This window comes from Sebastes fasciatus, chromosome 5 (genome assembly GCF_043250625.1).
Source record: "Sebastes fasciatus isolate fSebFas1 chromosome 5, fSebFas1.pri, whole genome shotgun sequence".
Lineage (NCBI taxonomy): Eukaryota > Metazoa > Chordata > Actinopteri > Perciformes > Sebastidae > Sebastes > Sebastes fasciatus.
Genome location: NC_133799.1, coordinates 23,703,014 through 23,728,967, shown reverse-complemented (window position 1 = coordinate 23,728,967; position 25,954 = coordinate 23,703,014). Strand labels below are relative to the sequence as shown.

The 25,954-nt window shown below is 41.8% G+C and overlaps 2 protein-coding genes across 4 annotated transcripts in view; both read left to right on the top strand.

Annotated features, from left to right (window-relative positions):
- Nucleotides 1–3,498, top strand: part of LOC141768038 (importin-13-like) — a 40,647-nt gene extending 37,149 nt beyond the window's left edge. For all 3 annotated transcript variants that reach the window (XR_012593982.1, XM_074635922.1, XM_074635920.1), the window contains 2 exons: nucleotides 64–245; nucleotides 1,393–3,498. Coding sequence is in view for 2 of the 3 variants with exons in the window: in XM_074635922.1 (XP_074492023.1) it covers nucleotides 64–245; nucleotides 1,393–1,489 (279 nt within the window). In the remaining variant the exon portion in view is untranslated. The remainder of the gene's footprint in view (nucleotides 1–63; nucleotides 246–1,392) is intronic.
- Nucleotides 3,499–4,765: 1,267 nt separating this feature from the next.
- Nucleotides 4,766–25,865, top strand: pfas (phosphoribosylformylglycinamidine synthase). The gene is made up of 28 exons (XM_074635919.1): nucleotides 4,766–4,970; nucleotides 9,027–9,149; nucleotides 9,282–9,417; nucleotides 10,283–10,388; nucleotides 10,499–10,697; nucleotides 13,658–13,763; nucleotides 13,892–14,032; nucleotides 14,122–14,246; nucleotides 14,582–14,710; nucleotides 15,329–15,466; nucleotides 16,465–16,593; nucleotides 16,679–16,752; nucleotides 16,831–16,987; nucleotides 17,078–17,139; nucleotides 18,806–18,967; nucleotides 19,132–19,368; nucleotides 19,458–19,688; nucleotides 19,867–20,047; nucleotides 20,280–20,363; nucleotides 20,514–20,669; nucleotides 21,131–21,250; nucleotides 21,337–21,482; nucleotides 21,574–21,781; nucleotides 22,996–23,087; nucleotides 23,174–23,288; nucleotides 23,373–23,522; nucleotides 23,666–23,806; nucleotides 25,265–25,865. Exons 2-28 carry the CDS (start codon nucleotides 9,029–9,031, stop codon nucleotides 25,573–25,575), a joined length of 3,957 nt encoding a protein of 1,318 aa, XP_074492020.1. The 5' UTR covers nucleotides 4,766–4,970; nucleotides 9,027–9,028; the 3' UTR covers nucleotides 25,576–25,865.
- The last annotated feature ends 89 nt before the right edge of the window (nucleotides 25,866–25,954 follow it).

Below are 25,954 nucleotides of genomic sequence, written 5' to 3'. Positions count from 1 at the left end.
AAAGGTTATTATTGTAATCAAGTCCCTGTCCTGTCCCTGAAATTTCTCCCCCGCTCTCTCCAGGGCATTGGCGGCGGGGCGTCTCGGAACTTGATGGACCAGTTTGCAGAAGTGCTTTTCTCTCTGAACAAGAACTGCTTTTCTCTGCTGGCCGTGTGGTTGAAGGAGGCGCTGCAGCCACCTGGGTTCCCGTCATCGCGGGTCACAACTGAACAGAAAGACAACTTCTCACATCAGATACTCAGGTAACTCTGCCGGATGTTTGTTTAAAGGCTTATTGGCTAAAGTTACTACAAGGAACTTTTAACAGGTTATGAAACAGTCTCACTGTAACACTGATGCCTCTGTATGACATACATGAGTAAACGAGGCCATTAGCGAGAAGATTGGCTATTTCTGTAGTTATTCGTAATGCCTATCAGTGCTGCCAACGGGTCAGATTTCTCACAAAATGAGATGAAACGATTTATGGCACGCAGGTTCACAAGAAACTCCTTCATCTAAGACTCCACCGGCCCTCCGGCAGCGACCAGGACCACCGCGGGCAGTTGACTCGATTTCCGCTTTTGCCGGTCCGGTCCGGTCCGGTCCGGTGTACGAGCTTACACCGGTTTGATTTTAAGCAAACCGGCTGAACCGTCATTATGACATGTTCTGGTGAATTAAAAAGTAGCCTACATCAGCAACCTGTGCCAACGGTGTCACGCCGGTAAATCCAGCTTGTATTGCATTAGTAATAAGCAATATGACAGCGTGATTAATATAATATTATGTTTGTTTATAACAGACTAACGAAGCCACTTGTGTCTGACAGACTGTGAGTAATTTACTGTCAGAGATCACATTTCAGTGGAGGTGGGAGGGGGACGCACGTTGTGTTTGTTTACTAGAAAGTTCATATGTTTTTTGGGGTGACGAGACAAGACAGGTTTCTGCCAGCTAGTGTATTGCAAGCCCAGCGGCCTGCAGTCGGAGGTTCAGCAGGAAGTCGAGAGCTCCGTGCCCAGGAGCATCGGCAACTCCTCCGGCCAAGAGCAGAGCTTTGCCTCACTGCTCTGCCGGTCCCCGCTGGGAGCTAACACCGACACCACGCTGCTGGAGGCCCAGGCCGTATTGCTGGGCCCGCTAGAGGAAAGGGAGGCACGTGAGAACAAGAACCAGGACTGAGTGGGGACAGAATGTCAGACCCTGCTACAGTAAAATGAGAGGTTTTCTAAAGGGACTCTGGTGCTCAGAAATACTCCTGCTGTTTTCCACAGGGGCCGCAAAAATCAACACAAATTGAAAGTTCCTCGTAGTAACTTTAATGAGTCCGTCCAGTTGGTCAACCACATTATGTTTCGCGTATGCTTTCTAACTGTGTGTATTTGTCCTTCCTCCTCTGTCGTGCAGAGAACGAGTGAACAAGAGGAGGGTGAAGGAAATAGTGAAGGAGTTCACGCTGCTGTGCAGAGGGCTCCACGGTACGGAGTACGCCGCTGAATACTGAAACTCTACCCTTGAACTCTCACCTAACCGTGACCTCTGCCCTCAGCGCCAAACAGCTGGATGCCACAACAGCACAGTTCTCACACACCCCCTCCCCTCCATCAGCGAAGACATCATGAAATGATTGTAATGATAAACCCGCCCCCCGCCGCAGGACAAGACATGGAACCAGTCCAGCACAGACCTGCCATCGGATTAATGGACAGACATTAAATCCCCGGTGGCTTTAGGGAGGCTGCCCTTTTTTCTGTTTTAAGATGATTGTTTCTCTCTCTCCCTCCTCTCTCTTTCTCTCCTCTCTCCTCTTTATTTCTCTGAGCAGCGCTCCCAGCATGCTGCCTCTCGCCTCCTTCTATCTCTGTCTTGTTCTGCCTTTCTAGATCTTCCTGTGGTTCCTAGGTTGTTTCCTGGTGATTAGCATCCATATGAAAATGGTAGTGGTATCGTACGTAGCTACTTGACATTATTTTTCAAAATAAATCAAATAAATTATATAAATGTATATGTATACACATATAGAAAGATGGTGGTCGGTCAGTCCTGCTGCTGCTAATGGGAGGAGAGAAGGACCAATGTCAGGAGGGGATTCTGCAGGAAAAATGACGTTACTACAATAATATTTGATTCCCAATCGTACCCCTGTGATCTCTGCATTTGCCAAATTATTGTGACTTTGTCTTTTTTTTTGTTATATATGCCTTTTTTAGGGGGTATGAGTGGAGGAAAAAACCACATAACTGGACTAAAACACAGTGTACTCTTTTGCCAAGCCCTCTGTGTGCAGGGCTGTACCTCATGTACATACAGTCCCCAACCCAGTCATACTGCAGTCTCCTCGGATTGTAGAGAGTGGTGGTTTTTAAGCATTGGTCCCTTAGGTAAAGCAGGACTGAAGGCTAGAGTGAAGGGGGGAAAAGGAATTATTATAGTAGCTGGCAGCGAGAAAAAGAGGCACAAGATGGAAACCGAGAAGGGAACCCGAGTGTTTTGGAGGGATGAATAATCCTCACGAAGGACGGCTTAGTCACTGTAATCGTGCAAAAATATTAATCAAGTTGTGCATATTAACGGTTATTGCTGAACACTTCTGTGTATTTGAGTGTATGCTTGAGTGTGTTCATACCTGTATGTATGAGAGGTTGTGTGAGTGTGTGTGTGTGCACAGATGTATCTTTTTTCCACTTGTTCAGTGCACTTATATTGGACCTACAGTACAGTACGCATCCATAACTTCCTCCCATCTTTCAAACAAAGAGCTCATTTCATTTCTTCTCATTCTGACTACTCTTTTCTTAAAGACTGACCAGGCACGTTCACCGGCAATCATCTATTAAACCTCCGTATCATCTGGATTGACCAGCCAGTGATACTCATTGACCAGACTCACCTATCTATCTGTTATTGACACCAACCACTGCTCTTAAATCCTTTCATCCATCTGGGTCACTGCCTTGGAGAGGAACAAGAAGGATTAGAGAGTTCAGTAACTCTTGAGAAAGTTATTCAGCATTTTTACAACGAGAAACTAACACTGACATCCTGTGATCATCCATTCTGCCAGAGACGTTGTTGGTGAAGTGACGTGACGGCTGTAAAATACACTGTCTGGTGAATCAAGCAGGACCAGTTGACCTATAATAACACTCAGCGTTGAAATGTACTTTGTGGTCTCTGATAAACTTTATCTCAGTCTAATCCTTCTGTCTTATCCGAGGTGCCTGCAGACATGTAGCATGTATGTGTTTTGTGGGGGGGGGGGTTTCGGGGGGTTTCAAGGGGTTCAGGGGACAAATATTCAGCGTGTGAGACGCTGCAGAAAGACCTGATTTTAGACTGAGACCTGAGAGAGAATGATTGGACGATCCCCGGTCTGGTCTCAGTCTGAGGTGGGGGAAATAAAACGCTGTTGAAGGAAAGAGTAGGAGGGGAGGGGAGGGGAGGGGGGGGATGAAATGTACATTGTTTTTTTTGTACCTTGGCTTTAATTTATTAAATATATCTAAGACTGCAGCTGCTGACTCTTCAGTGTGTGTGGGAGAGTATTTTCGTTCTGTTCTTTCAACACTTCAATCAATCAAAAGAAACGCTGTCGGCAGATCCTGCAGATAATCTACCAGAATCTCTCAAACTATTAACACAACAAGTGGAAACATGGAAGAAAAATATCTTTTAAATTTAGCCAGTTTATTGAGGAAAATATGAAAATGTGGAGTAAGTCCTTTGTTTAATAAATGTTAAATTTGCTCATCATTATCATCAGGGCTGTAATCAGGACTTTATTAATATTAACCCATGTATTGCCACAACTGAAATTGTATATATATATATATATATATATATGTATGTATATATACATACATATATATATATGTATGTATATATACATACATATATATATATGTATTTTAGGGGGAAAAAACAGGTATGGAAGCCCATTTCCGCCACAGTGATGGGGAAAAAAGATCCTGTACGTCATTATAATGAGATACCATCTCAAAATAACAAGTTAGTATCTCTATATTTTGACTTAATATCTCATTATTGTGACTAAGTATCTCAATATATCGACTTACTATCTCAATATTTTGACTTAGTATCTCAAAATAATGAGTTAATATCTCAATATTTTGACTTAAAATCTCATTATTTTGACTTACTATCTCAATATTTCGATTTAATATCGCAATATTTTGACTTAATATCAGTGTTTTTGGTTAATATCTATATTTTGACCTAGTTTCTCAAAATAATGAGTTAATATCTCAATATTTTGACTCAATATCTCAATATTTTGACTTAATATTTCATTATTTTGACTTACTATCTCAATATTTTTACTTAGTATTTTTACTTACTATCTCAACATTTTGACTTAGTATTTTGACTTATTATCTCAATATTTAGATTTATCAGTATTTGTACTTAATATCTCAGTATTTTTACTTAGTATCTCAAAATAATGAGATACTTAGTCACAATAATGAGATAGAAAGTCAAAATATCGAGATACTAACTCATTATTTTTAGATAGTATTTTTACTTACTATCTCAAATCTAATATCTCATCACTTACTATAATTTTATAAAATAATTTTTTTCTCTCCTTTTGTCTTATTCTACCGAAATAGCTTGTGTTGAACAATGGAATATTGTAAATATAATAAACGCTTTCAGTCCAAAATGGCGGCAGCGGCTGTTGTCAAAAAAACACCGGAGTTTCGCCTCTTTGCTTCCGTACTCTTTAACCAGAAGCTGCGCATGCGCACTGAGTCCAGCTGCTCCCACGTGGGTGCAAAGGTCCATGCATCCTGTCCTCCTGTCAGTCAGTCTGCAGACAGTCTGCAGAGACTTCCTCACCAACCAACCAAACAACCAGACCTCCTTCAGTCTGTCCAACAGCAGCACTAGTTTCTCCTCCAGCAGCTGAGCAGCAGCAGTTTCTCCACATTTCATCCTAAACTCAACATCTGAAGCTTCTTCAGGTGAGTGAAACTAACTAGCTTTGTGCTGCTAACTCTGCTAGCTTTTAGCCTCTTAGCTTCCACACAAGAAACTAAACAAGGGAAACTAAACTTTCTGTTAACAAATAGGAAACTCTTTAGGCTTTATTTCCCTGTGTGTCTCATGTCTCAAGACACATTATGACTTTATATCCTGAATATTAATTTATGTTGTTTGATAGGGGACCATGCAATTTAACATATGTGATATATATATTAACATATTATATATATTAACATATGTTACAATACAGAACATGAAAATGATGTTTAATGCTCATTTTAATGCTCTTCTCCCTAGTTGAGCTTTTACATGTACACTTTAATTATAATATACAGCTTTCTTTTGGTATCATAAAACCTCAGTACACAACACATATGGAAATACAACAGTGGTGGAATGTAAATAAAGTTAAGTGCATTTACTCCAGTTCTCTACAGTTTTGAGGTACTTGTACTTTACTTGAGTATTACCAGGATGTCTGCTACTTTACTTCTACTCTACTACATCTCAGACGCAAATATTGTACTTTCTAACTACAAAATTAGTAGATTTTGATGCTTTTATTTTTGTTTTTATTTATTTATTCATTTTTTTGTAATTTAATTTTTATTTTGGAAAAGCGTTCATTTCACATTACAGAATCAGTATTACTGCCAACAGATCAACACAACATTGTGCACATTTAAAGCAAAATATTATGCAGTACAATTGACAACCTTTTAACAGCCTGGCTCCTCCAAAGGTTTTCTGAAGTAATAATTATTTATTTTATTTTATTTTTTTATTTAGTGAAGCAAGTCAAGACAGGTACAATTTGACAAGACAAAAAAAAAAAAAATACATGGGGTGACATGACAGAATTAACGGGACGGGGCAATTCTAACAAAATGAGACAAATAAATAACGGATGTTTGTTGAGGGAGGTTTTTTTTTATTGACAGTGCAGGGCAGCCTGTTGTGTAAGGTTGTGTGTGTGTACAGTTGTGTGCGTTTGTATGTATGCAGTGTGTGTGTGTGTGCGTGTGTACAGTTGTGTCTGTGGGGGGTGTAGGTTGTTTGTTTGTTTGTTTGTTTTTAAAGAGGAGAAAGACTTACTTTTTTACTTTTTATTTGTTGACTCAATTAATCCATACATGTACTTTATTCTCCAAGATACAAACTCATGTCATCATACAATATAAATGACTAAGACAAAGAGCATGCCATGTATGTATACATAATACATAAATGTATGTATGTGACAGTGATGCCACCGGACAGGCTTATAGTTCCTTTATGTTGTAGCTGCAAACAGGCTGTTTGATAATCAGTCGCATCACAATCAGTGTTGGATAAAGAAGTGTGTGTGTGTTTATTGAAGGCGGCTGCAGTGTTCTCCAGCTTAAAGGGATAGTTTGGGTGTTTTGAAGTGGGGTTGTAAGAGGTACTTACCCATTAGTCGGTGTATTACCTACAGTAGATGGCGGTCGGCACGCCTCCATCATCGAGAAACAGACAGGAGTACCAGCACGGGAGCAAAGCAATACAGTGCTGTCGACGGGGACGGCAGAAAAACTTATTATAGCCACCTAAAAGAAAGGCTACTGTTTGTAACTTCTTACACGTATAAATCATTGCGGGTCGGTGTCCCAAGCGCGCTCGCGTGTTGCTACACTGTTCAGACTCAGACTCCAACACAAACTACACAGAAGCATCAAAACAACAAACTTCTATCTAGTGAAGCCTGTCTTGCAAAACATTGCTGGCCGCGGTCGGAGGACGCGGAGGAGACCGTATCTTTGGTGTCCAGGACCGGAGTCTCTGCTGTACTCTGATTCACTTTCAGTTCAGTTCCCCGTTGGAAAGGGCTGTCTGACGGCAAGATAAAGCGGTGAAAATACTATAAATATAGCGTTTACTTAAACTGATACTGATTTTTTTAGGTGACTAAAATACATTTTGCTGCTGCCCCCCGTCCACAGCAGTACAGTACATTGCTTTGCCCCCATGCTAGTACTCCTGTCTGTTTCTCCAAACAGGGCGTGCCGACCATCATCTACTGTAGGTAATACACTGACTCTGGACAAGTACCTCATACAACCCCAATTTAAAACATCCAAACTATCCCTTTAATGACTAACAGAAAGCTCCTGACCGTGCAGTGTGTGACCTGCAGCGTGCACACAATCAATGAGCTAATTGTTAGGAGGCTGTGTGTGTTTAGAGTTTGGATGAGTTTATGTCAGATACTCATTCATCTTCATAATGAATGAGGCCGAATAACATCAGCGCTGTTTAAAACAGGAGCCTCATATTGAATATGTTTGCTTCTGACAGACTACATGTGAAAGTTATCAATGAAAACACTGATAAACTATAATCTTTGATCAAAGTATGACCAGTTTTCTTGGAAAAATGTTATGTTGCATGATAAAAGCAGTGATATGACTTTGGGTTTCTGGTTCATGTTGAATATTATTCATCTTTTGTTTAAAAAGTATATAAAGTGAGATTATGTTGATGTACCATGAGACAACTGCAGCATTGCCTCTACAATAGGGCTGCAACTAAATTTGATTGTTGATGAATCTATCGATTATTTTCTTGATTAATGAATGAGTTGTTTGCTCAGAAAATGGTAAAAAGAAATGTCGATCATTGTTTCCAAAAGCCCAAGACGACGTCCTCAAATGTCTTGTTTTGTCCACAACTCAAAGACATTCAGTTTACTGTCACAGAGGAGTAAAGAAACCAGAAAATATTCACATTTAAGAAACTGCAATCAGAGAATTCTGACTTTTTTCTAATTAAAATGATTCAAACAGATTAATCAATTATCAAAATAGTTTGCAATTAATTTAATAGTTGACAACTAATTGATTAATCGTTGCAGCTCTATGCAACACATTTCCTTGACTTTATTTATAGAGCACTTAACAAAACAAACTACAAAGTGCTTCACAGAGAGAAATATGAAATGAAATAGCAAAATGATAAAATACATGACGGGAACAATTTGAAATAATAAAAAATAAATTAAAAACAATGGAATAAACAGGCAGCTCAGATAAATATAGTTTTTTTGGAGGTGAAACTCCGGTGTTTTTTTGACAACAGCTGCTGCCGCCATTTTGGACTGAAAACGCTAATTATATTTATAACATTTCATTGCTCAACAAAGGCCATTTCGGTAAAATATAACAATAGAACAGAAATCATTTTGTTTTACTTTTGTTCGGCACTTTGTAGACGGGCGTTTTACTGGCATCCGGTAGTCGCTTTCAGTCCGAAATGGCGGGAGTGTAGCTCTGCTGCTGGGCGCTGATGTTGCAATGGAATTGACTTTCACTTCTTATTAATATACGTTCTTTGAGCACAGTGAAGGTTACTGTTTTGGAGGGACAAAGAAGAATTGATTTCCGGTTAAACAAGTGGATTTTTTTGTGGGTTAATAAATTATAGGATCGTGCGTAGACTGGCGTACTCGCCGATACCCGATTCTGAATTTCGGGCTGTGTCGGACACATTTCCGATACTGATATCAGTATCGAAACAACTCTACAGTGGATCTCAAACTACGCAAAGTTTCATAAGGGATTAAAAGGTCTTAAATATAATCAGCCAGGTCATGAAGAGCCTTAAAGGTAATCAATAACATCTTAAATTCAATCCTAAAACAAACAGGGAGCTGATGTAAAGAGGCTAAAGCAGGTGTTGTGGTTAAACACCGATCACACTGAGGTCTTGGAGAGATGTCGTCTGAGATTCCTGCAGGCGTTGCACTTTGTCACGAGTGGCTGCTATCTGATTATTGGTTTGTCTTCTTGACCTGAACTGATCTGGAGAAAAAGGTCATCCTCAGTGAGAACATTTCATTAATCATCTGCATTGACCTTTGACCTCTGATTTAGTGATCCGTTACTTCAGAATATATGCACTCCGTGAGACGGGATAAATCAATGTCTTCACCTGCAATTCATCATGTGTGACATTGAATGATTGATTTTATTAATGGAGGTGTTTAAACTGGATTTATGTGTCCGTCTGTCCACCAGTCATGGCTGTAGTGAGGTTCTACAGTAACGAAGAAGTGAACGGGCGAGCCGTGCAGCGGGCCGCCAAGCTCCACCCCCAGCTGTCCATCGCCTCTGAGCTGTGCTACAATGTGGAGCTGACAGGTGAGAGCGTAACAGCTCGTAATAATAATAACTGAAGGTGCAGAGGTTGTGGACAGATGCAGCATATAGAGTCACCTTGTGTAATCATCCATGTTGCCTTGTCCTCATTGTGTCCTCCTGCTGCTGCTGCAGGCTGTGAGAGTCTCAGCGCCGAGCAGACGGAGGTTCTCCTCTGGTTGTTTCGTCCTCCCCTGCAGGCCGAGCCGCTGTCTGAGAAACCGAACCTCACAGAGGGCAGCGGGGAGAAACTGGTGGAGATTGGACCCAGGTACTATTGATAAATGACCTCTATTACACGCTGTGGCTCTGCTTTTGTCCTACACTGGGCTTCATGTTCTTCATTAAATCGAGTACATAAAAAGACTTTCCCATAACCCAGAAATGAGTTAGCATTTTAACACTTCTGGTTCCCTCGTCTGGAATTCGATTTGATCCGAGGACAACAGGAGGGTTAATTTTTAAGATTTATGTGTCTAAAGAAAGGCGGTTGCTAACAAGCGGCTAAATGAGACTACTAGACGTCATCACGCCGACTCGTCCTCCTTTATGGCCTCGTTGTGTATACTCACGCTCATGCGACCATGGTGTAGGTTGTTTATAGTCTAACGTTAGCTTTTAACTTCTGCCAATTGCATTCACACTTCAAAAATCATAAAAGTGGTGTTAATTTCTGCAGATTATCTTGCTGAACAAAACGTTTAAGTATCATAAACGTTTGTTTGCCACAGAGTTTATTTTCTGCAATAATCCAAAACTTTCTGTTGAGGGAACCAGGGCGACACAAACTTCCTGGTTGCTTTTCAAAAATACGTCATCCCTGCAGCACTCTATTAGCTACAATAAAATATACAAATATTTGTTTTCCCTGTGAGGTGAGCAGATGTTCAGTGTCCACTGGAGGATAATGTGGAAATGCTAATTTGAATCTGTCTGTGGGTGAACACGATTTGTATTCTGTTGAGTTGAATTAGGAAAAAAAAATAACCATATGGTATCATTTTAGGCTATTAATGATTTCACAAAATTATTATAATTTTTTTTTAATCAGTGACACTGGAGGAACGGAACACCCAGTTAAACCGACATCAGTGTAAAAGAAAATGTATTAATGTTGTTGCTGTTTTGCTCCGCAGGTTGAACTTCTCCACGGCCTGGTCCACCAACACCGTGTCCATCTGCCAGAGCGCCGGCCTCGCTAACGTCACACGGGTCGAGCTGTCTCGCAGGTTTCTAATCAAGGTCTGCACACACTCATAGAGAGAAATCGTTTTCTAGTAGAGCTCTGATTCAGGTTTGGCTTTCACGTCACGTTCCTGCTTCTGATGAGATCTGTGTCTCTTCTCCTGCAGCCAAAGAATGGAGGGAGCGTGAACGAGCTCAGTGGAGACGTAAAGCAGCTGATTGAGTGTCTGTATGACGGTATGACTGAATGCATCTATCAACATCCCATCACCTCCTTCACCGTGGAAACCAAACCACAGCCGGTGTTTGAGGTGGACATCCTGGGGAAGGGTCGGGCAGCCTTGGAGGCAGCAAACGATGATCTGGGTGAGACTCTCAACAGCTTCAGCCTCCCTCCATCTTAGTACTTATCATAGTACTTATTGTACTTGATTTCCTGTAACCTTCCTCTCTTTTCTCTTTCCTCACGCCTCTTCTCAGTCTTGCAGCTCTCTGTGAGTACACTGTGTCTGCTGGTGGAGGTAATAATGTCACATGATGCACGACATTATTACTGAGCTGGTTGAAGTCACAGGACGGCAGTGATGCTGCTCATTATCTCACACGTGCATGAGTGCATTCAGCGTGTCTGTGTTTAACGTGATGTGAAAGCAAATGAAACTCAAAAAGAGAGAAAGGATCTCTCTATTTTGTGGAAAGTCAGATACTGAACAAGTTCTAAGTCCAGATTTTATGTTTCCAGATGACTCTTTTCTCACAACAGAGACAATAAGTACAAAAAGCAGAATTTTCTGATGAGTTTTGAATGATTTTAGTCGACTTTTGGGTCAACAGTTTAACTAGAAACTCAGGATTCAACCATTTTTTTACTACCTCAATAAGAGCTGCATCTAATGAGTATTTTGATTGTGAATTAATCTGATTAATATTTTCTTACTAAATTGATTAATGGCTTTATCTATAAAACGGTGAAAAATGCTGATTAAAGTTTCTTAAAGCCCAGGGTGATGTCTTCAAATTGTCACAAAGATGTTAAAGGACCATTTCACCCCAAAATCAAAAACACGTTTTCCCTCTCACCTGTAGTGCTATTGATCTGTTATCAGATTGTTTTGGTGTGAGTTGCAAAGTGTTGGAGATATTGGCCGTAGAGATGTCTGCCTTCTCTCCAAAATAATGGAACTAGATGGCGCTCGGCTTGTGGTGCTCAAAAAAATTTATTTGAAAAACTCAACAGCAATGTCTCTTTCCAGAAATCATGACCCGGTTACTCAAGATAATCCACAGATCTCGTTGTGAGCAGTTTCATGTAGGAACTATTTTCTTACTACTGAACTAGACCCACCAACTGTATCACCACGTAGTACTTTATGGCATTAATTTTTTACAGACAACAGCGACTGTTTTTTCTTCTCTTCATGTGAACAGGTTTTCTGGCCACTGTGACAGAACGTGGTGTGCTTGCTTATGTTCACGCTCTGCTGACTCACTTCTTACCCGGCTGCATTAATATTCACATTGAGCTGCTGAGAATAATTTCACCACACACTCTGTAGGCTCTCCCATGCTCAACCGGTGAATGAGGAGATAATTAAAAAGGGCCTATCTGGAATTTCTCGACACTATAGCCGCTTAATTCCCCCTAAGGATGGATTTTACTCATTATTTTTGCTTCCTCGGTTGTGGTGTTTAATAGAACGGACACACATTCTCATAGGTGACGTGACATCATCTTAAAGCCGTGTAACGTTAATGTTTTTTTAATCTCCTGCCCAAAGTCAATTTCAACTTGCCCCCCCCTATACACATTGTTTAATTTATTAGCGGTTATCAAATAACAACAAAGACTACAGTTAACTGTCATGTTTACTCTTTATTTAAGTAAATGAACCAGCTCGTGTTACGGCACTACAGCGACGTTTTTCTGAAACTTTACGTGCCTTTTGAAAAACTACCCAGTTTTATCCGCCTTGCTCTCAAACTCTCAAAACTCAAACTGCACAATACATAGATGGAGTTTCGCCCACCTCCTCTCCTAACACCACCCAACTAAACTCCTGTTTCCAATAATTATTGAAACGCTTGCTTGCACTTCATCTCATAAACTTTGTCTTTACCCAGCGCCATTTTCTCACAATGCCTGATCGGTACTGATCTCTCAACAGAGATGCGAAGGAAGCGATGGCTCCCTCCTTAGCTACTTCCATCATCAGCTCCGAAAAAAACAAAGTTTTTAATTCTTTTTTATGAGTTGGGTTCAGGGCTCCAGAGTGCGAGCATATGAACTCCTCCTCAAGCGACATCACAACCTTAGAAAATACCGGTAATTCAAAATTAAGAAAACTATTGATTGATTGTTTTTCGAAAAGAAAAATACTGCGGTGCCCGTTAACACCTGTCCCCGACCCTGAACAGCCCAGACCGGACATCATCAGCAGAGCTCCGCTCTACCACCTGTCTCCTCGGTCCCTGGTAAAATGCCTAATCCTGGTCAGAGGCACCGGATTAATTTCAGACTTGGGAAGGGCAAAAAGTGTGTGTGTGACACCGTAGACTACATTTAATAACACAAGACAACTTATTTCTTCTCTGCTCCAATCATCGGCAAACGGCTGATCTGCTCTGAGCGCATCTCTCTCTCTGTTACTCGACCACACACACTCACACACACATTACGCTCCTCTTACTGTACACCAGCGTAATATGTTTACATGTTGTTTTCTTCATCTACTCTCGTTTGCAATGCGGGACAGGGGTGTAAAGTGGGGAGGCAAATGACCCCGTGGACCCCCGACTTCCAACGCCCTTCTGATCCAACATCTTCAGCAGAGATGGGCTCATCTGACTCAAAAAACATTTATCTGCACCTTTATTCCTGTTTACAATCATTTACATAATGTGTTAATAAATTAAAATGTATTATCGCGGCGCCAAAAGTCATGGTGAAAAATTTTCGGTGCACCTAAATTTTTTTACTGGCGCACCGAATTCAAAAAGTTAGGCGCACCGGTGCAACCAATGTAGAAAAGTTAGCCTGCAGCCCTGGAGTTGCTAGATCTACTAGCCCGACGTGGCATTTTACTTGCCCCAATCCTTTATAATAACAGTCTCTGTAAAGTTGAAATTATTAAATTTACCTGCACAAGTACATGCAGAGGATGCTGGATGATACTTAAATACAGAGCTTACTGTGTGTGTATGTGTGTTGTTTGATTCATTTTGCATCCCAAAAAAGAAGAAAAAGTGCACGTGAAATGTCTTTCCATCTTTGGTGGTGGTTGCTTTTTGGTAGCAAGAATCTCATATTGTGTGTTGTTGTTATGCAGGTCTGGCCTTTGACTCCTGGGATCTGGACTACTACACATCGATGTTCCAGAGGGTTCAAAGGAACCCCACCAGTGTGGAGTGTTTCGACCTGGCCCAGTCCAACAGGTGGGGTTCGTCTGCAAAGAGCAGATTAGCAGGACTGCTTTGTGTTGTGCGTGGTACTCGTCTCTCTAGTTTTTGTTCCCGTGTTTTTTATTCTCCGATGTTTTTTCTTTTGCGCCCCGGCGTCCCAGCGAGCACAGCCGTCACTGGTTCTTCCGCGGGCGGATGGAGATCGACGGGCAGGAGCAGAAAGAGACTCTTTTCAGTCTCATAATGGACACCCAGCGGCACAGCAACCAGAACAACGTCATCAAGTTCTGCGACAACAGCAGGTAGGAGTGAAGAATGTGTATTTGGTCGTATGTGTGTGTGTTTATGTTCACACTGACTCAATGTGAAATGTGTGTGTGTGTGTGTCCAGTGGTATCAAAGGGACAGAGCTGGAGTGTGTTTACCCAAAAGATCCGTCCCAAGCCAGCCCGTATGAGACACGCCAGTCACTGAGACACGTCATCTTCACCGCCGAGACGCACAACTTCCCGACAGGTCAGGACACACAAAACATTGTGTTTAGTTGCAACTTAAAGAGGACCTGTTATGCTTTTGTGCTTTTTCCCTTTCCTTTAGTGTGTTATATCGTTTTTTTGTGCATGTAAAAAGTCTGCAAAGCGTTTCAGCAGGTGAAAAGAGCTGCTGCAGCACAGCCGGTACGAGAAAAATAAAGTGCTTTTTGAACATTAAATCATGTAAACATGATCTAGAAGCAACCTAAAATACAAGCATGTACCTGAAAATAAGCACAATAGGTCCTCTTTAAGTGTCATTTTTTCCCTCATGTGTTGTTTTCCAAATAATCATGATCAAACCCGTCTCATTTGTAGGTGTAGCGCCGTTCAGCGGTGCCACCACGGGCACAGGAGGTCGTATCAGAGACGTCCAGAGCGCCGGACAGGGAGGCCACGTCATCGCCGGCACGGCAGGATACTGCTTCGGCAACCTGCACATACCAGGTCTGCAAAACAAGTGTGCTTCACTTTAGTCACTTAGTTATCTCCGCCAGGCGTAAACCTGTGGGAAGATCATGCGTTCGGTCATGTGTGTGTATCTGTCTGTCTGTCCATGGCTAATCTTGCATACTACTGGACCCGTCAGCCTGATTATTTTGGTGCTCATTTATGACTTTATGCTCAAGGATGTGATTCACAATTTTGGTAAAAAACTATTTTAATGGCCTGTTTTTTGCCATCATTGACTGCTCACTGGGGCCGTAGTTGATCCGTGATCGGTACGGACCCCCCACCTCCACGGTGTGAAATAATATTATATTATTATTATATTAATATTTTGACCTCTGTCATGGATCAAAAACTGACATCCATAGAAAAGTTTGGTCTCACTGAACCGGAGCATCTACAGATTAATTCCACACCCGATATGTTACGATCCACTGAAGTGAAGCACAATACCAGATGAATAAATCCCCATTTTTGTCATCTTCGAGCCTGGAGGGACAACTGAGTGAGATTCAACTCCTCTTTGTTCGGGAGGGAAGAGGGAGACACACCTAGAGGAGATCTGCACTCTACTGAGTTGACTTTACTAGTAAATAATCTGTCCTTTCTGTCCAGGTTACGTTCTCCCCTGGGAGTCTGAAGGAGACGGCTGGGACTATCCTTCCAGCTTCGCTGCTCCGCTGCAGGTGGCGATTGAGGCCAGCAATGGAGCCTCAGACTACGGCAACAAGTTTGGGGAACCCGTCCTGTCAGGTAGTGAACCCCACTGAGGCATGCCTAGATTTACTTTAACAGTTCATTATTCATTTAGTTATCTGCAGATTATGTTCCTAGATTCATTGTTTAGTCTATACACTGTTAAAAAAATTATGAAAAAATGCCATTTACAATTTCTCCAAGCTCACAGCGACGTCTTCAAGTTCGTTTTGTCCAGATATTCAATTAACTGTCATATGTGACAAAGAAAAGCAGCAAATCCTCACATTTTAGAAGCTGAAATCAAGTATCAAAATTAATTTTCTGTCGATCGGCTAATAGATTAATCGACTAAATTTTGAACATGTAACAAATGGTGAGAAAACAAAACAAGATTAACCAATAAAATAATCATTAAACATATGCAGCAAATTAACTAAATAAATAAATATTATATGTTATAGGTAGAAGTAATTATTTAAGTTATTTAAAAGTAAATAGCTCCTACCCCTTTCTATAACTTGAATAATTTAGATAATGAACTTAATGTTTAACTTATTTTTTTATACATTATATATATTTAATTTAGGGCTGCACAATTAATCGAAATGTTATTGAAATAAAGGCAAAATGTGTGTCAAAATACCATTTTAAATAAAAATATTGTGGTGCTGCAGAGACATCCTGGCCTACATGTCATATTAAGAAAAAACATCTTTGTTTGGTACAGATCCCTGCAGAAATCACTGTGATCATTTTTTGATGAAAATAAGAATAATTATGTAAAAATCAGATATTTTTTTCAAATAGTTCTGCCCTAATTCAATTCATATTTACCCATATTATATTTTGAATTACAAGTTTTAGGAATAACATCAAATTTTAGCATCTACAGTCAGCAAATGTTTGGTGGTGTTTTTACTTATAGATGACTAAAACAATTAATCAGTTTGTTCTCAATATTTTTCTGTCAGTCTACAGATGGATTGGTTGATATTGAATTGTTTCAGCATTTTTGTAAAGTTTGTTCTGATACTTCTCTCCTTCTACTGTAGGTTTTGCTCGTTCTTTCGGCATGCGGCTGCCTAACGGAGAGCGGCGAGAGTGGATTAAGCCGATCATGTTCAGCGGTGGTCTCGGCTCTATTGAAGATACACATGTAAAGAAAGAAGAGGCAGAGAAGGGTAATGTTTTAGCTCAATGCGGAGGCTATATTTACACATATTGATTAATGACTCACGGCGTCCCTCTGCTGTGTTTGTCGATCAGGAATGGAAGTGGTGAAGATCGGAGGGCCGGTGTATCGGATCGGCGTGGGAGGAGGAGCGGCTTCCTCTGTACAAGTACGGTCGCTACAGTAAAGAATCACGCCGCAGTGACGTCACCTGGTGCAGAAGTTTCAAATCCGTTCTGGCTTGCAGGTCCAGGGGGACAACTCCAGCGAGCGGGATCTGGGTGCAGTGCAGAGAGGAGACGCCGAGATGGAGCAGAAGATGAACCGCGCTCTCAGGGCGTGTCTGGAAAGAAGCGGCGGGAACCCAATCTGCAGTATACACGATCAGGGGGCGGGAGGAAACGGTACGAAACATCGGCTTTTCATTCAGGATCTCTGTAAAGCTCAGATGATGAGACAAAAGTTAACATGTTGAATCATATTATCATTTTCAGGTAATGTGCTGAAGGAGCTCAGTGAGCCGGCGGGAGCCGTAATCTACTGCAGTAGATTCAAGGTGATCAGCACGTGAACACAGAAATACAAACACAAAGAAACACAAACACAAACAGGGCTTAAAGTCTTCCGGTGTTGCACCGAAATCTGTGACCGCAGAGGAGCAAGCAGCATGAGGCCACCGTTTCTGACGGCTGTCGTCAGAAAATGTGACCTCACTGTATCTATCTTTTGCTCTTTTTTTTAGATTTGTGAATATATCTTTAAAGTGAAAATCTTAAAATATTTTTAAAAAATTAACAATTTAGTTTTGTGTGTTTTCTGTCACGTATTTATGACATGTTACACAGGTAACCGTGGGGTCACGTTTCCTGACAACAACTGTCAGAAATGGTGACCTCATATGTCTCTGGCTCCTCTGCGGTCACAGATTTTAATGCAACACCGGTACTGTGCCGTTTTAGATTTGAAAATAGATACTTATATGTCTATGGAAAATATTCTTGCTTATTTTTTAACTGCTGAGTAGCAAGAATATGGCTGTATATGTTTGTATGCAGCCATAAGGAACCCTATATTTTGTATTTTGTATATTTTGTAAGCCCTACTTTATTAAAGGGCGTCCATCTGCGTCTTTTCTGTTTTTTTTCAAATGGAAACTTCCACTCAGCAGTTATCAAAAAGCAGTGATGTAGGTAAGCACAGTAAGCTATTAATAAGGTTACTGTGTAACTGAGTAAAGTTAGCTGCGCTAAGTTAGGAAATAACTGAAAGGGTTAGTGGGGTTTTATGAATACTACCATGTTCTGTGAGGTAAAATTACTATTTTTGTCAATGGAGTCTGGTGGCTTGGAAGAGAGAGATATAACAGCTTCAGTTCCCCATCAGAAAGGCTGTCTGACGGCGAGGTAATGCAGCTGTGTATGGGAGCAGCAGAAAAAACATATTTTAGCCACCTAAAAAGTGTCAGTGTATGCTATATTTAGAATATTTTCACCACTTAACGCCACTAATTTCTTTAACACATTAACACAACTTGCAATTTTTAGGTTGTAGCGGGCTCAGTTTTAAAGCTAGGGTGAAGATACTGGCAACATATGAAACTAAAAAAACGAATGAATCCATTGTTACTAACCATGTCATACTAGCTTGTCGAGAAGGAGGCTAAATAACGCTCCAAACTTGTGCAAAAATTTGGCGAGGAAAAACTGGCATGGCCTTGACCTCTGACCTCAAGATATTTGAATGAAAAGGAGTTCTATGGGTACCCACGAGCATATTTACCCACTCCCATGTTGAAAGAAATACTTGACAAATCTCCCGGTAAAGTACATTTTGAATAAATAAAATGTTTCCGCCATTTGGATCTTTCAAGTTAACGTGAGGATTCACATTTAGAAACTATTATATTTGTTGTTCTTGTCTTTCTGAAACGGGTCATGGTGTGCACCACAGCATCATACGATTCAATCTGGCTTGTAGCCTGCAGCTCGCTAAGCTATGTTTTTAGCATCTTATACCACCAAAGTATCTCTAATACCTTCCGTGTTTTGTTTGTGTGTGTATATTTTGTTAATTTTGAGCGGATCCAGGAACCCCCCTTCCCTCCATTCCTTCTCTTAACCCCTGAACACACGTCAGGCACTGAATTTTTCCTTGTTTTTAAGCCCTGCACACATTCCGCCATTTCTTATTGTTTTCCTCTTCTCTTCATCGTTGTTTTACAGAAAGGCGACCCCACACTGAGTGTGCTGGAGCTGTGGGGGGCCGAGTATCAGGAGAGCAACGCCCTGCTGATCCGTCCGTCGGACAGGAGCTTCCTGGAGAGGGTGTGTCAGAGGGAGAAGTGTCCTGTTGACTTCGTGGGAAACATCACTGGAGACGGCAAGGCACGTTTCAGCCTGGATCAAGTCGATAAATGCACATCCATTGTACCAATCAATCCGCTTCAGTAATTAGTGGCTGTTGACCGGATCATACTGCTAAACAACCTCATGTGTCACTCTAAAATAGATTCAAGATTGTGTTTATTTCAGTCTATTTTCTCCCACAGATTGTGCTAGTGGACGATGAGGGAGGCAGCGGTGATCAAGCAGACAGGGGGCGCCCTCCTGTTGACCTGCAGCTGGAGTGGGTTCTGGGGAAAATGCCGCAGAAGGACTTTAAGATGGAGCGTGTGGCCCTGACCCATCAGCCTCTGGCTCTTCCTGCCGAGCTGAAAGTCAAAGACGCTCTGGACAGAGTTTTGCGTCTTCCTTCTGTGGCGTCCAAACGCTACCTGACCAACAAGGTGCGTTTTTTCATCCCTGTCTCACACCGTCTTTGTGCAGACTCTTTGTGACTCTCTGTGTCTTCACCCCTCCCCCCTCCCTCTCTCAGGTGGACCGGTCTGTGACCGGGCTGGTTGCCCAGCAACAATGCGTCGGCCCTCTTCACACCCCACTGGCCGACGTGGCCGTCGTTGCTCTGTCACCGTTCGGCCTGGAGGGAGCAGCCACAGCCATCGGGGAGCAGCCGGTTAAAGGCCTCGTCTGTCCTGCAGCCGGCGCTCGCATGGCTGTCGGAGAGGCTCTGACCAATCTGGTGTTCGCCAGAGTCACAGCTCTGAAGGTGAGCCGATAATCAGAAATATAATAAATCAAAATACTGCACATGATGGTCCTCTACAATGGATAGAGCATACTATAGTCCCTACTAAATGCAATAACAACTAGATCTTCTTCAGGTACAGATTACTGATTATTTAAATGTCCAGAGTTTTGGTAAATCTCCCCGTCGTGTGTTTCAGGATGTGAAGTGTAGTGGTAACTGGATGTGGGCTGCCAAGCTGCCTGGTGAAGGAGCCAGTCTGTGGGAGGCCTGCAAAGCCATGTGTGAGGTCATGGGTCAGCTGGGAGTGGCCATCGACGGGGGCAAGGACTCTCTGAGTATGGCCGCCAGGGTGGGGAAAGAGACGGTCAAAGCTCCAGGTACTCTCACTGACTACGTTTACATCCACAAAATATCTCACTATTATTCTGGATCATGTAAACAGCATATTCTGAATCAGGCCTTATTCTGAATGGAGCATTTTCCAATTAAGACGTGTTGGATATGCTGATATTATTATTCTGGTTTTAGGAGCATTCTTTGGACATGTATACAGCGCATTAACAATATGCATCTCAATTGAGGTTTTTATTCCTGCTGCTTCTGTTTCAGGTGCTCTGGTTATTTCGGCGTACGCTGTTTGTCCTGACATCACAGCCACTGTGACGCCCGACCTCGAGGATCCGGATGGAAAAGGTATTTCACACTCGGACTCTAATGATCAGATTGCCCGTAATCAGTCAATAGCACGTCTTTCATTCACAGTTTTGAAAAGTTTTGTTCTCCGTTGGCAGAAATAGGACTTCTGAATGTGAAATATCCTCATCTCGTGTCCTCTGTCTGCAGGCGTGTTGTTGTGGGTTCCTCTCAGTCCAGGCCGTCATCGTCTGGGAGGCTCTGCTGTGGCTCAGTGCTACGGCCAGCTGGGAGACTGCTCTCCTGACCTGGAGCAGCCTCAGCTATTGACCGCCTGCTTCAACGCCACACAGGCACTCATACACGGTCAGCTCACACTCGCAAACAGCTACCTGCCACAGAGGAGGGAAAAGTTTAGCATAGTTTACTGGGGGCAAACTATTCTTTAGCTTTATTTTCATACTCAGTTTATTCTCTCTGATAGGAAGGCCAAGGCTTTGTGCCGTGATACACAGCCACCTAGTGGTTTTACTGAGTATTGTCTGTTAGTAAAAAGCAGCAGGACCTGGTGGCTCTTTGCTTTTCTGTCACTATTTATTACCTGCTGAGTAGGACTGCAACTAACGATTATTTTCAGGTAATTAGTTTAGGAATCGCTTGATTTGATGTGCAGCAGAGTTTTCTATGAGCGGAGCATTTTAAATGTCAATATCGCAGTCGATCATGTTCATTTAATTGTGGGGATCCAAAATTAATATTCTATTAGATGTGCAGCCCTAATTTCTAGTCAGAGAATCAGTCATAATGAAGTATTTCTGTTCTTCCAGATCGTCTGCTGACTGCAGGACACGACATCAGCGACGGAGGCCTCATTTCCTGCTTGCTAGAAATGGCGTTTGCAGGAAACCGCGGGATTGATGTTGAGTTGTCTTCACAAGGAGCCGGAGGTCAGTGAGCTGATGTTGTTTCACACATACAGGACACAAACTGTGTAGTTGTGATCGTGAACTCATGCTGTGTTTCTGCTGCGCAGTCATGGAGCTGCTGTTCAGCGAGGAGCTGGGTTTGGTTCTGGAGGTTTCGCAGCTCCACGTAGAGGCGGTGCGTCAGAGATACAGCGACGCCGGCTCGCAGTGCCATCGTGTCGGCAGAACCTGCGGCTTTGGACCAGAGGCTGTGGTGAGACGTCGACCCTCAGTACGCATCTCAGCGGTTTCCATCTCCTCTGTGATGACCGTTGTGTTTTCTGTTTCCCTCTCTTGTCTTTCAGGTCAGCGTTCGTGTGGATGGACAGGAAGTGCTGAGAGAGCCGCTGCCGGACCTCAGAGCATTATGGGAGGACACCAGTTTCCAGCTGGAGCGCCTCCAGGCCAATGAGATCTGTGTTAAACAGGAAGAGGAAGGGCTAGCCAAGAGAACCCAGCCCTACTTCAAGCTGACCTTTGACCCCTCGGAAATGCCCAGCATCAGCCAGCTCAGTAAGACCAAACAGGATCGGTACCATTTACAAAGATTTAGTGTATTCATCTGCAACTAAATGCAAGTAATCCTTCAATTATTCTTTTGGTCTATAAAATGTTAGAAATAATGACATATGACCTTCACAATATGCCAGAATATACGTACCAGATAAAACTGGTTGGACCAACATTAAAAAGACAAAAGTATTCAGTGTTGTTAAAATTGTCCTCTTTGAGTAGTTATAACCACTCAGGGCTCAACAATAAAGCTTGCCCAGGGCAAGTAAAATGCTACGTCGGGCTAGTAAATCTAGTAACTCACTTGTCTGTGAGCGTTAAAAAAAGAATTACACTTTGTTTTTTCTTCCGGAGATGATGATGAGTGTAGCTAAGGAGTGAGTCATCTATAGGAACAAAGCGCAACGCGCCGTACTTTGAAAACCACGCCCTCCGAAGGGGGAAACAATCGGCGCCACAATATGCAACCCAGGGTTGAAACGCTAACAATATGCCCATAGCTAGATGAAAACGTTAGATTTCAGCATGTCAAAGGAGTATTTTAGCATTTTATGTCTACCAGGGTTGCAGTTGAAAACTAAAATGATGATGGGATGGGACAAGTTAGCTTTTAGCAAACTAATGTTAGCTTTGTGTTAGCAAGTAACTGTAGTTAGGCTGAGGCACTTGCAAACATAATACTGCATAGCTTTCTGATGTAGCCACAAGTTACATACTGTAAGCTGCATACTGTCAAAGTGCTTAGTTAGTTAGTTAGTTAGTTAGTTAACTTAGTTAGTTAGCCTAAAACCGACATTTGGACGAAATGCTTGCTGCACAGTTTCCTCATTCTTCCTGCTGATGCCTCACGTCCAATTGCCTGTATCCTCAGTTTTTCGGTTCGGCAGCTTCTAAATACTTAGTTCTGTGTTCTTTACCCTGTTGCTAGTTCATCCCACCACACAGCAGCTTTTAGGCATTTTTTCTGGTGTTTGTTAGCTGATGAAAGTGATGAGGAGGCACCTTCAGGTGATACAAAGTCAATGGAGAGCAGTGAATTGTTTTCCCCTCCGGTGTGGGCTGGACTTAATAACGCTCTGTCTCTACATATTGCGCAGTTTGCCGCAAGTTTGAGAGCAAATGCAACGGCAGATTTAAACAGATAAAGTTTAAAAAAAACATTAACGTGTTTTATATTTGTATTTGAATCTCTGTGATGTGTTTTGTTCTGTCAGGTGCAGGGAAGCCTCGTGTAGCTGTGGTCAGAGAAGAGGGCAGTAACGGAGACCGAGAGATGTCTGCGTCTCTGTACATGGCGGGCTTTGAGGTAACTATTTAGAGAAGTCGATATATGTTGTTGGCCTGAGCTGTATAGCTGGTGTGCGTGACTCTTATATCTATATTTTTGTGCAGGTGTGGGATGTCAACATGCAGGACCTGTGCTCTGGCTCCATAACTCTGGAGTCTTTCAAGGCGGTCGTGTTTGTCGGTGGATTCAGCTACGCAGACGTCCTGGGATCAGCTAAAGGTAAATAAAGACCCATACGTTTCACATAGACCACTTTGATATACAAGTTATTTTGGTGTAACACCATTCATCCTTCATAAACAGGTTGGGCTGCTACCGTTGCATTTAACCCCAAAGCCAAGGCTGAGTTTGAACGCTTCCGGCGGCGGGAAGACACACTGAGTCTGGGAGTGTGTAACGGCTGCCAGCTGCTCGCCCTGCTGGGCTGGGTGGGAGAGGGCGAGGACGGAGCAGGTAGGAGGAAAAGGCTTGTATTAGTAATAAAAGGAAAATACAATACTGTAGTCGTGACCTGAGAACAGTAATATGATAAGAAATGAACGTAACCTTTTGCAGAGGTTACTGAGCTTAAAATGCTTTCTAATTCTTTCCCCCAGAGACCGAAGTGGTGCTGACCCATAATAAGTCCGGCAGGTTTGAGTCTCGCTTCGTCAGTGTTGGGATCCAGGAGTCCGCGTCGGTCTGGCTCAGAGGCATGGAGGGCTCAGCTCTGGGAGTCTGGGTTGCACATGGAGAAGGTACAGAATTGTAAAGTTGATCATGTGGTAGTCCGTAACTTAACTGGTGCTTGTAGTCGTCTGTTCAGGACAGGAATGAATCTTGAAGCCCTTTTCACACCGACATCGTTTGGTCGTTTCGTCCAGATGTTTCTAGTGTAAAAACTTATTTTTATATGGTATTGACTTTCGGACCAGCTACAGGAAGTTCTAGCAGGCTATCGTTAGAACGACAAAAAGGAAAAACAACGCAACAAAACAAACTAAGCCGCGGTATCACGTGGAGAGAGGAGCAGACAAAATGGTCAGACAATATTATAACAAGTCAGCTGGAGAAAAAAAATATTTCGACACTTTCAATTATTTTCCGAGAGGATGAGAGAGGGAGAGACAGAGAGGATACGAGAGGACGGCAGAGCAGTGCCACCTGAAGATCAAGAAACTGTGGCAGCAGTGTAGGTAGGTAGGTAGGTAGGTACAGATGTGTATGTATGTGTATATATACGGTATATGTATACGCACCATCATACAAGCCTTCTTTATTTATTTATTCTTAATTCCTTCTTTTTATTCTTGTTATTATTTTCTTAATTCTTTATTATTTTCTACTCTATCATTATTATTTTATTTATTTATTTATTTTCTCTACTCTACTATGATTATTATTTTCTTATTTATTATTTTTTTTTCTCTACTATTATTATTATTTTCATATTTCTTTATTTTTTCTACTCTACTATTATTATTATTATTTTATTCTTATTTCTTTATTTTTTTTCTACTCTACTATGATTATTATTTTCTTTCTTTATTTTATTTTTTTTAAATCTATGTTACTACCATTATTTTCTTTATTTATTTATTTTTCTACTCTGCTATGATTATTATTTTCATTTTTTTCTACTCTATTATGATTAATATTTTCTTTATTTATTTATTTTTTTTACTTTGATAGGATTATTATTTTCTTATTTCTTATTTTTTTCTACTCTACTATCATATTTTTTCACTATAATATATATAAACATTGTAAGAATGCTATAAGTATAAACAACATGATATGTAAGCAAATGTAAATGTATGTTAACTCCTGCAATAAAGTATGATATAGATAATAATATTATTATAGCGGCATTGAAATTAATCTGTTCATTCAAACTGAGATAGAAGACTTCCTGTCGCAAACCAATCAATGTAGTAATGCAATAAGTATCGGGCGATGCAGCTCACGTAGGTGATGACGACAGGAAGTAGATCTATGTCATGTTTATTTTCTTTAGTGCGTTTGCATAATCATTTTGTGAAACCAAAGCTAACCGGATCAAATGTAAATGATGTAACAAAAACGGGAACCTTGGTTGAGCACAAAAAACTGTGTAAAACGTTTTAACTTGTGCAATAATGACCTCATTCTGCTGACTCAGGGTCAGTTTGTTCTGTAATCAACATCTGTGTTTCATATTGATTTTTCCCTCACAGGTCTGATGCAATTCCGTAGCTCCCTGGCTCAGGACCAGATTATTTCTGGTGGGCTCGCCCCCGTCCGTTACCTTGACGACCAGGGTCATCCCACCGAAGAGTACCCTCTGAACCCCAACGGCTCCCCGCAGGGCGTCGCGGGGCTCTGCTCCAGGGACGGGAGACACCTGGCCATGATGCCCCACCCGGAGCGCTGCACCCTGGGCTGGCAGTGGCCCTGGGCCCCGAGGGACTTCAGACCGTCTCTCACAACATCACCGTGGTTACGTATGTTCAAAAACGCCGCTGCCTGGTGCAGCAACACGGAGTGATAATACTGTTTACATTTCTTTTTGGGGTTGTGGGTCAACTGAAGCTGTAAGTCCTGTTTACATTTCTGAGTCATGTAAAACACCTTTTTACTTCCTGTGGTACTTTGTCTGTTACTACTACCGATACCTGCTGCAATACTTTATGACTTTGAGACTATTGTGGAATCTTGTTGACTTTGTATAAATTCTATAGGTTTCATTCATGCAAACAAAACTGTGCCATCAGGTCTGCTGACATTATCTGTGTTGCTCTGCTGAAACTTGCTAATAAAATGCAGAATGAAACAGAAGCATGTGTAGTGTGTCATATCTTATTCATACTTTTATTTCAAATAGATTAGACTATTGCAGGGCTCTTTTTACTGGTCTTCCAAAACAG